Source organism: Sceloporus occidentalis, unplaced genomic scaffold (genome assembly GCF_023333645.1).
Source record: "Sceloporus occidentalis isolate IW3139 unplaced genomic scaffold, rSceOcc1.0.p SCAF_13, whole genome shotgun sequence".
In the NCBI taxonomy this organism is placed as follows: domain Eukaryota; kingdom Metazoa; phylum Chordata; class Lepidosauria; order Squamata; family Phrynosomatidae; genus Sceloporus; species Sceloporus occidentalis.
The window spans coordinates 11,828,364-11,842,922 of record NW_028316993.1 but is presented as its reverse complement, the minus strand read 5'-3'; the positions used below and the strand labels follow the sequence as shown (position 1 = coordinate 11,842,922).

Here is a 14,559-nt window from a genome sequence, read left to right as displayed (position 1 = left end):
CTGCCTTTTGGTCTAAGTTCCAGTGCAGAAGATAAAGTACAAGATGTATAGAGAATGCAATATCATTGTAAAAGTATCTTCCATGTTGCAGTCACACAGCAGTGATGATTCAATAATGAAGTTAAAAGGAAATGAGGGAGAGACTTCTGCAAATGTCAATGCCAGCCAGAGGGCTTCTCAAAAATACTGTATAATAATTGCATATTAGACATGGAGGGGTGTTAAAAGCCTTGCTAGCCCCTTTTAGGAGAGAGTCTTACTATGGAGAACTTTTTGAAAGCTATACAAAATAATCATTTATAAAAATGAAGTCTGGAGAGAAAGTATGCAGATGGTGGTGGGGGGACTCATTGTTATTCTCATAGAAGCAGTGTGTATTTGTGGGTGAAATGAAAGGTACAGCCATGCAAAGAGGAAGAGGTCGAAGATTGTTCTGTGTTGCCTGTCTCCCCGTTCTTATAAATCTAAAGTCCATGTTTTTATGTCTCCCCACCCCGCAACTCTTCCCATAGACTCTACACAGTAAACAGCTTTGTCTGGAATACGATGAAAAGCTGGTTGCGTTGTTGTCCAGGGTGCGTGACATCGAAATGCGCATCCAGCGGGTTCAGCTTCCAGAGATGAGCTCAGCCACACTGCAGGACCTGCTCCGCCAAGCTGAGGTAAGAGGAACCAAATCATACCTCTCACGTTGGTTTTCCCAAAGACCTTGGCAGTATTCAAGCCCCATAGACCCCTCTGGGCTCAGGTTTGGGATTGCCAGAGAGGTGGCCCAGGACAAATGTCACAGATGAGGATGGAGGCGCACCAGGATTGCTCTGCATCTGAGCTTTCCAGAGATACTTCACTGGCCACTCTCAGAGCAAGGATGCTGGACAAAAGGAGATCAGCTTGACTTGACAGATTGCAGGATCTGGCCTCACGATTGCAGGATCTAGGTTCCTACCAGGCTCTCTTTGTGGACTGTCTTCCACAAACAAATGCAACTTGTTTACTCTCTCCCTTCCCACCAAGTAACTAGGTCTCTGTGTTGTGTGCCTTCAAGTCATTTCTGACTTATGGCGACCCTAAGGCGAAGCTATTGTGGGGTTTTCTTGGCAAGGTTTGTTCAGAGGAGGTTTGTCATTGAGTCTCTATATTAGGTGAAAGGTGAAATATAAGATGATGATGATGATTTTGTTGAAGCTGAGAGTGTTTGGCTTGCCCATGGTCAACCAATGGGTGTCCGTGGCTGAAATGGGAATCAAACCCTGGTCTCCTGAGTCATAATCCAATGCTCAAATGCCACTCTGGCTCTCTAATAACTAGTTACAAAGAACAATCTCAATGCTTAGCTCTGATCTTCCTTCTTCACTTTAGCTGTGAGAACTATGCTGGTTCTCCCCCCCCCCCCCCCCCCCCCCGTTTCAAAACTCCTTTCTTTGGCCCAAATTTTGCTTCATGCTTAGACGATGACACAAGTGCAAAACCTGGCAAATCCTGCCCTGTGGACAGGATTAATAGGACTTGACAAGAGCTGAGACGACAATAGAGCAGACCGAGGGAGGATGAGGGCCATATTAGTTGCTGATATTTTGGTTAATGATCTTCTTCTTCTTCTTGCTCCTTAGGCCTTGGACACGGAGCTGAAGACTCTGTCATCCCCAGTGACTCAGGATCTGGAAGCGGCGAAAGGGATTCTGGCTGGCCGGCCCCAAGAGGTCCCTGAGCAATTGCTGAAGGCTTTGGAGAAAGATGCCAAGAATCTCCAGCGCTCTCTTGGCTCCGTGAGCGAAGCCTTGGCCGCTTGGCTGCTCAACCTTCGCACTGCGGCGGAAGAGGAAAAGGTACCCATCCTTTGCAGACAAAATGCTTTTGTGGTCCTCCTGAACAGAGCAGACCACTGTGTTTGTTCCAGTACGGTTTCCAAAAAGCAAACCTTGATTTTGCCATTTTATATAAGGGACACCATTTCACTACACCATTATATGTAATGGGACTTGAGCACCCACGGATTTTGGTATCCATGGACCGTCTTGGAACCAAACCTTGGCAACATCGGTGATGATGGTGGTGGTAGTGGTGATGATGATGATATTTATTTATATCCCGCCTCTTCAGTTGGATCAAGGCGGCTTACAACATTAAAGCAGCATTAAAATACATTAAAATACAAAATAATTGTTAATATCATAAAAGCCGTATAACCCAAAGACCCACCCACCCTCAAATTTAACATGACAATTTAAGACAAATACTAGTAAAGGAAGATCAAGCAGATAGGCAATTAATAATAATAATAATAATAATAATAATAATAATTTCTTACCCACCCATCCCAGAATCAAAACCTGGCAGATATCTTCTATTATTATTATTATTATTATTATTATTATTTATCACCTGCCTCTCTCCATGGTTTGTGGCAAGGGACAACAACAATTAACAAACAGCATCATTTAAAACACATCCATTTAAAACAAACATTAATTTAAAAAGACAAATAAAATATATACATATTAAAACAATTCACACTGGAAATTCACCATTTGAAATTCATAATTTAAAAATCATCTGGATAAGTCTGCCAGAAGAGACTGGTCTTTAATGCTCTTTTAAACTTGGACAGCTGTCTTGGGGCAAGGACCCACTTTATTTTCTATTTTTAAGGTTTACTTCTTTGTCTAAACTTGGTTGGCCCTTTTCTTGGTTCCTCTCATTTGTTTCTATTTTTTGAAATCATATTTTACTTTTTTATTTTATTTGTATTTTTTGTAGTCTAAAGTCCTGGCACAGCATGAAACGCTCCAGGGCAAACTGCAGGGGTTGCTGACCTGGGTCTCGGAGACCGCGAAGTTTCTCGACAGCCTTGAACCTCTCGCCAAAACCGAGGACGCTGGCCGGTTGAATTCCTGCCTTCAGAGCTACAAGGTACTCATTGCAAGACCTCATACCAAATCTGGTCTTACGGGAGACAGAAAAAAGAAACAGAGAGACATTGGGACATTTGTGGGGCTTTTCCACATTACACAGTTATAATACTATGATTCCACTTTGACTATATCTTTGGAATCCTTGGATTTACTATGACTCTGGAGAGCAAGATTCAAGTTCCTGAGAAGAAGCTTAGTGTATGTGAGGAAGGTATAAGGATGTATAGATGGAAGCGGGAAGGAAGATGATAAAAGGAAGGATGGCTACAGAAGAAAGTAAGAAGAGAAGACGCAAAGTGGGTAAGGAGAGAATAAGGAAAGGATAAGGGATGGTTACGATGAATGAGTGAGAGAGGAGAGTAGGGAAGAATAGGTATAGAGAAGAGTAAAGAAAGGATAATGGAAAGAAGGAAAGTAGGAGGTAAAGAGAGATAAGTAAGGAAGAGAGTAAAAGAAGGTAGGAGGTTGGGTTAGCAGAAAGGATAAGGGGACAAGACATGAAACAAGAAGATTGAATTAATAATGGTATAGTCAAACTCAAAGATGGTTGGTAATGTAAGAGTGGTTGCTGTTGATGAGTGTATGGTTGTAGGGTTGTAGCAACAGCTATGTTAGTTAGATAATTAAAGAAGTTGCATGTGTAAAGTATGGGTTTATATTTTTAAGTATTAAGCGTATTGGTTTTAAAATTTAATAAACATTTAAATTTTAAAAAAAGAAGAATTCTCTTCCAAAGAGCCTTCGTACCTCTCCAAACTACAGGGTTCCAAAGAAGGCAGCCAGGGCAGTTCAAATAATAATAATAATAATAATAATAATAATAATAATAATAATAATTGTAAGCTGCTCTGGGAGCCTTTAGGGCTGAAGGGTGGGGCATAAATACCATAAATAAATAAAATAAAAATAAGTGGAATCATAGTGCCATAACTGTGAAGTGTGAAAGGGCCCAAGGTCTCTATTAACACTTCAGTACCACTTATACACATAGACTGGAGGTATTTTTATACACAATATTTTAAATAATTTTGTGCATAAAACAAAGTTTTTGCCCACTGAACCGCCAGGAAGCAAAGGTGTAGCTATCTCAACTACCCATGAGTAAGATTTTGTTTTCAGGATTTCTAAATTTTTGGATAAGAGACACTCAACCTGTATATGTGTATTAAAATAAATATTCTTGTGTGGATGTCCCCATAGTGCCCAGGAGACATTTTTGTGCCTCGTACATGTTTAAGGCATTTCTCTTGACACTTTTTACAATTACGGCTTGTAAAAAAGGAAATACGCAATTATAAGAGTATAACAAAATATTTAAACCATTTTCTACAACTGGCATCAAGAAAAGGAATTGTTTACAAGCCCACTCTCAAAGCCTGCCAACTTTCAAGTTATGACATTATCAGTCTTTTCATGAAGCAGCCCATGCTGTTTAATACCAAATGCAGCTTCTTAACCTCATTCTGTGCCCCCTTTCAGCAAAACAATAAATAATATATTTTCCCAGTTTAAGAATAATCATGAATTAAATCATTATTTGTGCCGGATTGAGAATATTTTTGTTGCATTCTCCCAGAACCAGATGTTTGAAGGAAATACACAAAGTAAGGTTGTGATGCTGGGAGCCACATCCTATTAGTAGCCAGTGTCTGATACCCAATTTTTTTCTTTCTGGATATTGTGGGGAAAGAATAGGATGGGACTGTTTCTCATTCAACTCCCTTTCTTTCTCTCCTTCCCCCATTTTTTTCCTTGGCCCAAATGGACTTTTCTTTATCCCTGTTTGCTGTCGTTTCTCCCAAATTCTTTGGCACAATTCAATTGCTTCTGCTATTAGCAGAGATTTGTGACTTTTCCTTGATGAAGCTCCCCTCTGCTGGCTGCATGCAGGATTTGGTGTGTTTGTATGTGTTGTTCGTCCATGTAGGGCTAAAAATAGATATATAATGGCTAGTAGCCATTGACAGGCCTATCGTCTGTGTCTTTGAATTTCTAAATACATTTTTGTGCCAGGAGACATAACAAGAGTCTCTGGCAAACGGCTTTATCCAAAGTTATAACCATCTATGGCCATGAATTCTGTAGATGCCTGATGCATGGTTTGAAAAAAGCATTTCTTCTTGTTTGTCTGGAACTCCAGAGCATTTTTTGAATAAAACTGAGTTTGTTGTCCATTCCTCCCAATGCATACCAAACGTTTAAACAGTATTTTATGGAGTTGGTAGCCCTACTAGTTAGTTCCATTCTACTCCGAATTAAATTATTATTGGTTGTTAAGTGTTGCTCTGAGTGGTGAAAAGCTCCTGGGAAAACAGACAGGGCAGGGTTTGGTTTACTTTGAATAAAGCACTGAAGTGCAATGGGATCCTCATAATAGCTTGCTTTATTTTCAAAGGAAGAAGGAGAGCATTTAGAGGAACAGAACTGAGGAGGAGACCATTGAGGTTCTCATGGTCTAAAGTCTCTGGTCACTCATTCAAGGAGGCCAAAGTGTCAGTAGCATCCAGCCTTGCAATTGCTGGCTGCTAAATAAATCAGAAAAACTCTCTCTGGATACAGTAACATCTGAGACGCACAAAGCAGTGAAACCTTTATTGGCCAACCAAAATACACAAAATAACGCATTGCAAGCTTTGAAGCTCCACTGGCAGTTTCTTCTTCAGGCAAAGGTGCTGAAGAAGCCAATGGAGCTTCAAAAGCTTGCAACACCTATTTTGTGCATTTCAGTTGGCTCGATAAAAGATACCACTGCGTTGTGCGTTTTGGATGTCACTGGACTTTGCTATATGGCCAACATGGCTATCCTTGGATATATGGTTCTGGATAGGCATTGATGTCTGGCAACCCTAGTTGGTGTTGGGGTTTGAGCATTGGAGTAGGACCAGGGTTCGAATCCCAGCTTGGCCAACTTTGGGCAAGTCACTCTCTCTCAGCCTCAGGGGAAGGCAATGGCACATTTCCTCTGAGCAAATCTTACAAAGCAAACCCCACAATAGGGTGGCCTTAGGGTCGCCAAAAGTTGGAAATGACTTGAAGGCACACACCACCACCAACAAAGCCCTGGATGAAGATCTCCAGGGCTGCATCCTCTGTGAGTTGTATACGTCATGTGCGCAGCCTCAAAAGAGTTTGCACTGACTACATTGTTCTCTTCTCTTCTTGCTTTCTCTTTCTCAACATGGCCAGGAGCTGAAGGAGACCCTCGCAGACACCAAATCCCAGCTGGATGCGGCGGCCTTTGACATCCAGGTCTTCATCTCTGAGCATGCACAGGATCTAACACCTGAGCAAAGCAGGCGACTCCTGAGGCTGCTCAATGAACTGCAGAGCTCCTTCCGGGAGCTTTCAGAGAGACTGGCCACTCGGATGGAGGTCCTGCAGGTCTGTCTCCAGCAAGCGGAGCAGACAGACCAGGTGACGGCGGTGGGACGGCAGCCTCTGCCCTGCATCCTAGTTTACAAGGAGCAGAGACTAGAGAGATCTTCTAGCACCTTTGAGACTAGCTGAAAGAAAGAAAGAAATTGGCAGCATGTGCTTCCGTAGACCTCAGTCTACTTTCTCAGATGCATTGGAGCAGACTGTGTGTCTTTTCCTCTTTTAAACTTACCCAGGGGCTCCTAGAAAGGAAAGCTTTGCAACGATTGCTTTTACACCATTATTAGTATCTTCTAATACCATTTAGATAAATACCATTTAGAGCAGTGATTCTCAAGCTTCCTAATGCCATGACCCTTTAATACAGTTCCTCATGTTGTGGTGATCCCCTGAACCATCAAATTGCAGTGTCTCGGTTCCTGTGACCATTGGAAATATGTGTTTTCCGATGGTCTTAGGCGACCCTTGTGAAAGAGTCGTTTGACCTCCAAAGGCGTTGTGACCCACAAGGTGAGAACAGCTGACTTGGACGGTCTTCCAGATAATTTATTTAAGAGGGGTATAGAGAAAAACAGTTCAAGCAATCCCTGCAATGATTACAGTCTTTAGTTTCCTGGCCCTGACCAGTGTATTGTCCAGGATGGAGTGGGCAAAGAGAAGGCATGAACGGTAGCATTTAAACTTGGCACAGCATAATCTGAAACTGCATGCCCCTTATTTCCCCCTTCCCTGTTTTCAGGCACTATTAATACAAATATTGTTTCGTTTTAACAGTTGTCTTTCTGTGATGTATGCCCGTTCTGCCTCTTCTCCATGTGTGTATTAACCAGTTTGCTTTGCCTTTTCAGATTCAGTGTGCACTACTCCCATCCTTAATGCGAGAAGATCTCATTGTGCTGCTGAAGAGTGCTTTTTTAAAAAAGGACTGCACTCTTTCTCTCTATCTCTGTTTTCCTTCCCATTCTTCCACCTCAAACTGCTTCTGTTGTTTGGCTTTAAAGACTGTCAGAGAAAAGGAGTATTTGCTGTTTGGCTCAAGTGTGTCTGTTTGAATCATTAAGGGGACTGAAAGGAAAGAGAAATTGTGTGCTGGTTGAAAAGGAGGATGGTCCAGGGTTACACATCATGCTCAATTGCTCAAGAGATGCTCAAAGACTTCAGTGCATTCTCTCTCTGTCTCTCTTCCCAGAAAATACCTTTCTAAAGCTGCAACACTCCTAAAAGGTCTTTCTGTACCTCTAGCTATTCCTAAGTATATTCGGTCCCTGATGCAGAAATGTGTCTGCAAGGAAAAATTGGGTTAATTGCTTTCTAGTCCCAAAAGCATCCAAAAAAGCAAGGGTTTTCTCTGTGCAAATCATTCATGTCTGGGTTCAGCTGATGCGATTCCCTGCACCTGCATCAGGAGAGGGGAAAAAGCTCAAGAAAAGTTGTATCTCAGAAGGTTAAAATACTTGTGAAGTTTGCAGGAAAGAGGTTGGATTCTCACTCCTTTTTTCCTGTAGCATCTCCACAGGCTTTTCCTTCTTTTTCTTCTTTGGCAATTCATCCTCAAGGAAACACCTTTTGGGTCAACACCTGTCCTTGATACATAAATGAAAGAAGTAAAAGCACGGGAAAACATTCAGATGGGGAATGGCCCATTTATAAATGGTTTGCACTCTTCTGTCCCAGATAGTGGAACCAAATTGTTGCCTAGAGCAAAAGTTGAGGATATGTGGTGTAAGAGAGAGAGAGAGAGAATATGCAGCAATGGACTTATTCTGCTAAAGTGTGACTTGCGACTTGTCTGCATGCATTTGTTGGAAGCCATTAACTGGGCCCTTTTTGTTTTTAAAAACTTCCACCTTCCAAAACAGACCCTCCAAGAACAGCAAGTAATCCGTAGCCGGAACTTGGAGGAGTTGCGCACCTGGATGAATCAAGCGGAGACCCGTTTGCTGGACCCACAAGGAGCCGTGAGCCGAGGAGAGCTTTCGCTGCTGGAGCAGAGGCAGAGCGACATCAAGGTATGGGTGGCGTTTGCGCACGGCCATTTTGGGAGGGAGAATCTATGCCAAGGCTGGGTCCCTAGGCAGAGCATTGCTTGAGCATCTTCTTGGAAGCTTCAGATGGTGTGGGATTGTAACATCCACCTCTCGCAACCAAGTTAGGATGCTTGAAAGCTATTGCAAAAATATATAAATTCCAAAAAGCAAACCTCAACTTTGTCACTTTATATAAGAGTTACAATTTTACTATCCATTTTATTTAATGGGACTTGAGCACCCATCGATTTTGGTATTCATTGTAGATCCTGGAAACAATCCCCAGCAGATAACAAGGGCCCAATGTAATTCACTAGATTTTGCTCTTTCTTGGGCCTAATTGGTTTCATTGCTTTTATGGGAGGTTTATGGAAAACCTTGTTTTTGCAAACCCTACTACGAAATCTGGATAGGGTAGATTAAGGGTTTCCAAGACTATGTTCACTATCCTTCCTTTTGTTTAATTTTTCTATCCTCAGGACCTACAGCGGAACATGCACATCCGGGCAGCCTCCTTTGCTGGCATCTTGAAAGCGACCGAGGAGTTTTTGGAGGAGAACCGGACGAAGCTGGACCCCCGGGAGCTGGCCTCCTTGCAAGAAAGGCACCACCAGGCTCAGGATCAATACCACTCCTTGCAGGAGAAGGTGGAAGCTGCGCAGAAGGAGCTCGAAACCGCCGTCAGCACAGTGGTCCAGCAGCAGACGGAGAAGGTACCATCTGCCACCAAAGCCCTATCCATCCGTCTGTCCATCTCTTCTTCCCTTCCTTCGTTTTGCTCTTTGTTCCCCCGGTGTGTCTTTTATACCAACATGCTTATTTGTATACATCATGATAGAAATATAGGTTAAAGTTTCATCAGTTAAGTGGGCCTAGTTAGGTATTTGGTTAAGTTGGTTCAAAAGACTCTTGTTTTGTTTAGTTTGGTGGGTTGGTCTGGCAAGGAGTGGAACAGTGCTGGTTATTTATTTTGCCTTGTCCCTGGGAAAGGAAACATTATTTTTGATCTTTTTTTTTTTTAAAAAAGGCCGTTTTTTAAAAAAAATGTTAAGGCTTAAAGGTGGTCTGTGTTTAGCTGTCTGTGCTTCAGTGCCTGTGTGAAAATGACTCCCATGTCTTCAGCTTTGCATGGGAGAAGGTGTCAAGGAAGCTTTTTAAAGCAGTCGTGGAAGGCAAAATAAGCTCAGTGAGCTTGTTTTTGCAACACTTCTTAGTCTGTGGGTTACTAAAGTGCGCTTGTGTTCATATATTTGAGAAGTACCATCATTCATATGCTTGGCATCTGTGCACAAGCCACGCCAGGTGGAGGTGACCACTTAAAACTACCTGATTCCTTAAATGTTCTACTCCCACTTTGGCTTCCAGGTCAGAGCGGTCAAAGACTTTGAAGAAAACCAGAGCAAGATTGAATCCCTTCTGCATTGGGTGTCTTCATTGGGCCAGTCCAGAGAGCTCCCCAAAGGCATGGTGAGGCCAGTGGGGCACGAAGCCAGAGGAGAGGGAAATGCAAGGACCCAAGATGCTCCCGACGGCTGGCTGGTGGATGCAGACAGAGTGGAAGAGAATCTCGATTTGCACTACCAAAACTTGAAGGTTAGTGGGATCTGGCAGATAGAGAGTCAAGTGAAAAACCTGAGTTTAAATACCCAGTATAAGTTGCACAGCTTCACCCATAAACCCATAAGGTGCTTTGGGGAAATGAAATAAAAGTAGGGCTTGCAGCCAAGCAGAAGAACCTAAACAGGGCCTGAGAGAAGGGCAAAAGTGTAGGAGGCATCTTCTACTGAAGGTAGCAGAGGCTTCTCTCCCCGAGTGCCCCCAAATTAAACCTGATGTATGGACTTTGTTGTTTTTCCTCCAGGCCCACCACCAAGAGCTTCTTTCCCAGCAGCAAGGCGTCCTCCTATCCACACAGTCGGCCCAAGCCTTTCTGGACAAACAAGGGCACAATCTTGCACCAGCAGAGAAGCAGAGACTCCAAGGAAAGCTGGAGCAACTAAAGGACCAGTATGCCATCACTTTGTCGCAGTCGGAGATGCAGCTCAAACAGGTGCAGGTGTTGCACGATGAGTTGCAGAAGTTCTTGCGGGACCACATGGAGTTTGAGGCCTGGCTGGGACCGGCCGAGCAAGAGCTGGAGAAGATGCACGAAAGAGACGGCAACCTTGAGTCCCTCCGGCCGATGCTCCGCCGGCAGAGCAGCTTCTCGGAGGATGTGATCTCCCACAAAGGGGATCTGCGGTTTGTTACCATGTCGGGGCAGAAAGTATTGGATGCAGAGAAGGGGGCAGCAGCAGCGGTGGGTGCAACTGGACCAGAGGTTTCAGCCACTGGAGCATTGGTGAAGAGCAAGTTGGATGACGCCACCAAGAGATACAGTGCTCTCCACTCCAAGGTACAAGAATCTGGGTTTTAAAGGAAGAGGGGAAAAGCAGTCCCTGGATCCATGCCTGAGCATCATATGCTGTGCTGCTGAACTGTGTTCCCAAAGCTTAGCATCTGCCTGCCTTGCTGTTATGTCTTGATAAGTCTTGTACAGACCATTGGCAATGGAGCACCTTGTTAACCTCTTATAATCTCTTTCCAAGGCTTCCTGCTCTCCAATAAGTAGAATTGAAAGACATACCCACGTTAGTCTGGAAAATCAGTCTGCAAAGGGTTCTTGTAGCACCTTTGAGACTAACTGGAAGAAAGAAGTTGGTAGCATGAGCTTTTGTATACTTGAGCCTACACCCTCAGAAGTAGGATTGTACTCACATTGCAGAAATAATCCAGTGTGACACCACTTTAACTGTGCTGGCTCAATGCTGGGTTTGTAGTTTCATGTGGCATCAGAGCACACTGGCAGGGATGGTTAAAACAAAACTACAAATCCCAGTATCCCATATCATTGAACCATGGCAGCTAAAGTCAAGATAAGCTGCATTATTTCTGCTTTTGAGTATGATTCTGCAAGGTGTCAAACTGACAGCCTTGTCCTGGTAATGTCAGGCACTGGGGCGGGTGGCTGCCTTTGTACATGCAGAATACAAGCTTTGCAGTTAAATAGCCTTTGATTGAGATCCACGTCATCACCTCTGACCTTTTCTTTCCCTGTGTCTTGCAGTGCACAGCCCTTGGTTCTCACCTGAACATGCTGCTGGATCGGTCTCAGCAATTCCAAGATGTGGCAAACTCCCTCCAGATGTGGATACAAGAGAGTGAGGCTACCGTGGCCAAGCTCATCTCCGAACCCATTTCCTCTGACCCGGCCATTTTGCAGAAGCAGCTGGCCAGTGCTAAGGTGAGCGAGTTGTGCCCAAAATGGTCCTCTGTGGGACTGATCTGGGCTTCAACGGTCCCCCCCATAAAGAAAAGTCCAGATGACAGAAGTCTGATATATTCTGACTTTCAGAGGGTTTGATCATATGCTTTCTCTTGTGTGATGTACTGGGACAAAGGTCCATGATAAGAACTGAGCTTAACACATAGCCTAATTAGAACTCCTGCCTTACTTGCAAAAGAAATGACTCTCATTGGAAGAAGTCTCATGGCGTGCTGGGCGCATTTTCTGAACACCAGACAACCAGTGTTCAGTGTTCTACCTCTGAGATTTCTAGAACCACCTAGAAATGGTTGTCTACCTACCTCTGAGATTGCTAGGTCTCAAGAGATGTGGAGTTTCAAGCCAGTTTTGAGACTCAGTCCCTTGCTAGTTTAGAACATGATGGGAATCATTCAACCGTCTAGATGTTGCTGGACTGCAACCCGCATTATCCCCTTCCCAGGTGAAAAAACACTGGTATCTTCAGTCCCACAACCCATAGGATTCCCACATCCAGTTTAGATGGATCCAGTTAACAGGTTCCCATATATGTGTGTCTGCTCTGATGTTTCTTGTGGTATCCCTTTCTTCTTGATTTCCCCAGCATCTTCAGGAGGATCTTGCAGAACACCAGGTGCCTGTGGAGAAACTTGAAAAGGCGGCACGGTCCCTCTTGGAGATACACCAATCCCCGGTGCCGGACCACAGAGACATTCAGCGAACCACAGGTATCTGTGTAGAAAGCTTTGGTTTCTTCCACATTGCAGAATCATTGCAGTTTGATTTGTAGTTTGTTGTGGCTCCAGAGATCTCTGACAGTGAAGGCCAAATATCTCACAAAACTACAAACCCCAGAATTCAATAGCAGTGAGCCATGGCAGTTTAAGCAATGTCAAACTGCGTTAATTCTGAAGTGCAGATGCAAACCTTGTTTGCAGTCACTCCCTTAGTAGCAAAAAGTAATGGAAAAGTAATTAGTGGCGTAAGGAGAAATGTAACAAGTTACCTTTTTGTCACTGAATAATCGCAGTCTGTTCCTTTTCAAATATTGATAAGTAATGGGCACACAATACTTTTTGAAAAGTAACTTTTGTTGCTCACGTGCCAAAATGTCTTGAGCTTACTTTGGTCTCAAGGAATGGCATCACATGCCAGCATCTGAATGTGGGTGAACAGCTTTGCCTTTATTTGTGGCATATTGTGTTAACAGGTCCTTTCTTAACCTTCTGCTGTTTTTCCTTCAACGCTACCCCAGATTCCATTGTGAGCCGTTTCCAGAGTCTCTCTGGCCGAATGGCGGAGCACTCAGACCTCTTGCAGAAGGCCATTGCCCAGTCACAGAGTGCCCAGGAAGGGCTGGAGAGCCTCGTCCGGTCCATGGCGGAGATAGAGGGAAACCTCCACCGGGAAGACGTTGCCACTTTCTCCTCTACTTCCATCCAGGAAGCCCTCGCTACAAACATGGTGAGACAGATTTTTGCTCAGCTTCCTGTCAATGGATTATTTCTTCTCCTCCTCCTCTTCTTTTTCCTCTTCTTCCTCCTCCTGTTTCTGCTCCTCCTCCTCCTCCTTTTCTTCTTCTCTTCCTCCTCTCCTTACTCTCTTCTTCTTTCTCATCTTCTTCTTCCTCTTTTTCTTTCTCCTCCTCCTCCTCCTCTTCTTCCTGATCATCTTCCTTTTATTTCTCCTTCTCCCTCCCACTCCTAATCATCTTCTTCTTCCTCATCCTCCTTATTAAAGGGGAGCAGGGGTTCCTCCCATTTCTGCATGGTCTGAACAACTTTGTGGGTTTCTCTGCATTTGGGGTTCAGTGGAAAGAGAGAGATCTCTTTGAGCCTCATCTTTGAGCTCTCCTTGCCTGCCTCTTCCTAGAAGCTGAAGCAGGACATGGCCAGGCAGAGGAGCAGCCTAGAAGCCACCCGGGAGATGGTGACGCGCTTCATGGAGACAGCCGAAAGGACCACAGCGGCTGCCTTGCAGAGCCAGCTGGCAGAGGTGACAGAGCGCTTCGGGAGATTGTGTCGGCAGCAGCAAGAGAAGGAGGACGCCCTGAAGGACCTTCTCCCCAAAGTGGAGCAGTACGAACAGCTCTCCAAGAAGCTGGAGCAGTTCACGGAGAGCCGGGCCCGACTCCTGGCCTCGGGGAACCAGCCACACCATGATATCGCTCATTTCTCCCAGCAGATCCAGGTGAGCAGCAACTGTACAGCAGAGGCTCTTTGGGAGAGCAGAGAGCGGAAACCAGATGCTTCCGTGTCAGAGGCAGTGGTGAATCCGCACTGGGTTTTATTCCAGACTACTGAGGGTGCTGAATTTATTATGAGGGACAATGCTTTATTTATTTATTGAGTGTATCCCTCACTTTTCACACAGGATGGGCTCCTTTAAAGTCTTAATTCATGCAATCCCTGCCCTTGACTAAAGTTTTCTTTTTCATATATATCAGTTTAAAGCATACTGATTGTTTTATGCATACAATGGGACCTTGTTATCCGCTGGGATTTGGTTCCAGGTCTCCCCCCCCCCCCCCCATAGGACCAAAATCTATGGATAGTCAGTCCCATTAAATACAACACCATAGCAAAATGGTGCCCCTTATATAAAATGGAAAATCAAGGTTTGCTATTTGGAATATTTTCAAGCCGTGGATGCTTGAATCCATGGATAAAAAAGTCCGTGGATAAGGAGGGATGACTGTACTTTATTTTTTGGGGTCCTGAAAGCCTTCCAGATGTTCCAGTGCTTGAGGCAAGATGGTCTCAGTAGGTTTGAAAATGTCTCATTTGTTCAGTCTTGAGTATAACAGAATTTCCTTCCATCACATGTGGCTTCCAGGGACTGGCCTAAGTTGCTTGGTCTCTCCTTTTGGTGAATATGTCCCAAGGAACAGGCTTTGAGTTTTGTGCTGGACCGTGTGTAGCTATCAGTTCTCATCCATGCT

The 14,559-nt window shown here is 44.2% G+C and overlaps 1 protein-coding gene across 8 annotated transcripts in view; it reads left to right on the top strand.

The window, feature by feature from the left end:
* The window catches only part of MACF1 (microtubule actin crosslinking factor 1), a 257,008-nt gene that overhangs the window by 139,396 nt on the left and 103,053 nt on the right, over window positions 1–14,559 (top strand). For 5 of the 8 annotated variants that reach the window (XM_089478295.1, XM_089478296.1, XM_089478294.1 and 2 more), the window contains exons 36-43: window positions 8,147–8,296; window positions 8,794–9,027; window positions 9,680–9,907; window positions 10,176–10,709; window positions 11,421–11,597; window positions 12,223–12,346; window positions 12,874–13,082; window positions 13,491–13,808. In XM_089478295.1, the coding sequence (XP_089334421.1) occupies window positions 8,147–8,296; window positions 8,794–9,027; window positions 9,680–9,907; window positions 10,176–10,709; window positions 11,421–11,597; window positions 12,223–12,346; window positions 12,874–13,082; window positions 13,491–13,808 (1,974 nt within the window). Of the gene's footprint in view, window positions 1–512; window positions 663–1,610; window positions 1,827–2,757; window positions 2,911–6,098; window positions 6,327–8,146; window positions 8,297–8,793; window positions 9,028–9,679; window positions 9,908–10,175; window positions 10,710–11,420; window positions 11,598–12,222; window positions 12,347–12,873; window positions 13,083–13,490; window positions 13,809–14,559 lie in introns of all 8 variants that reach the window. The other 3 variants (XM_089478291.1, XM_089478290.1, XM_089478288.1) reach the window with 1 other exon arrangement.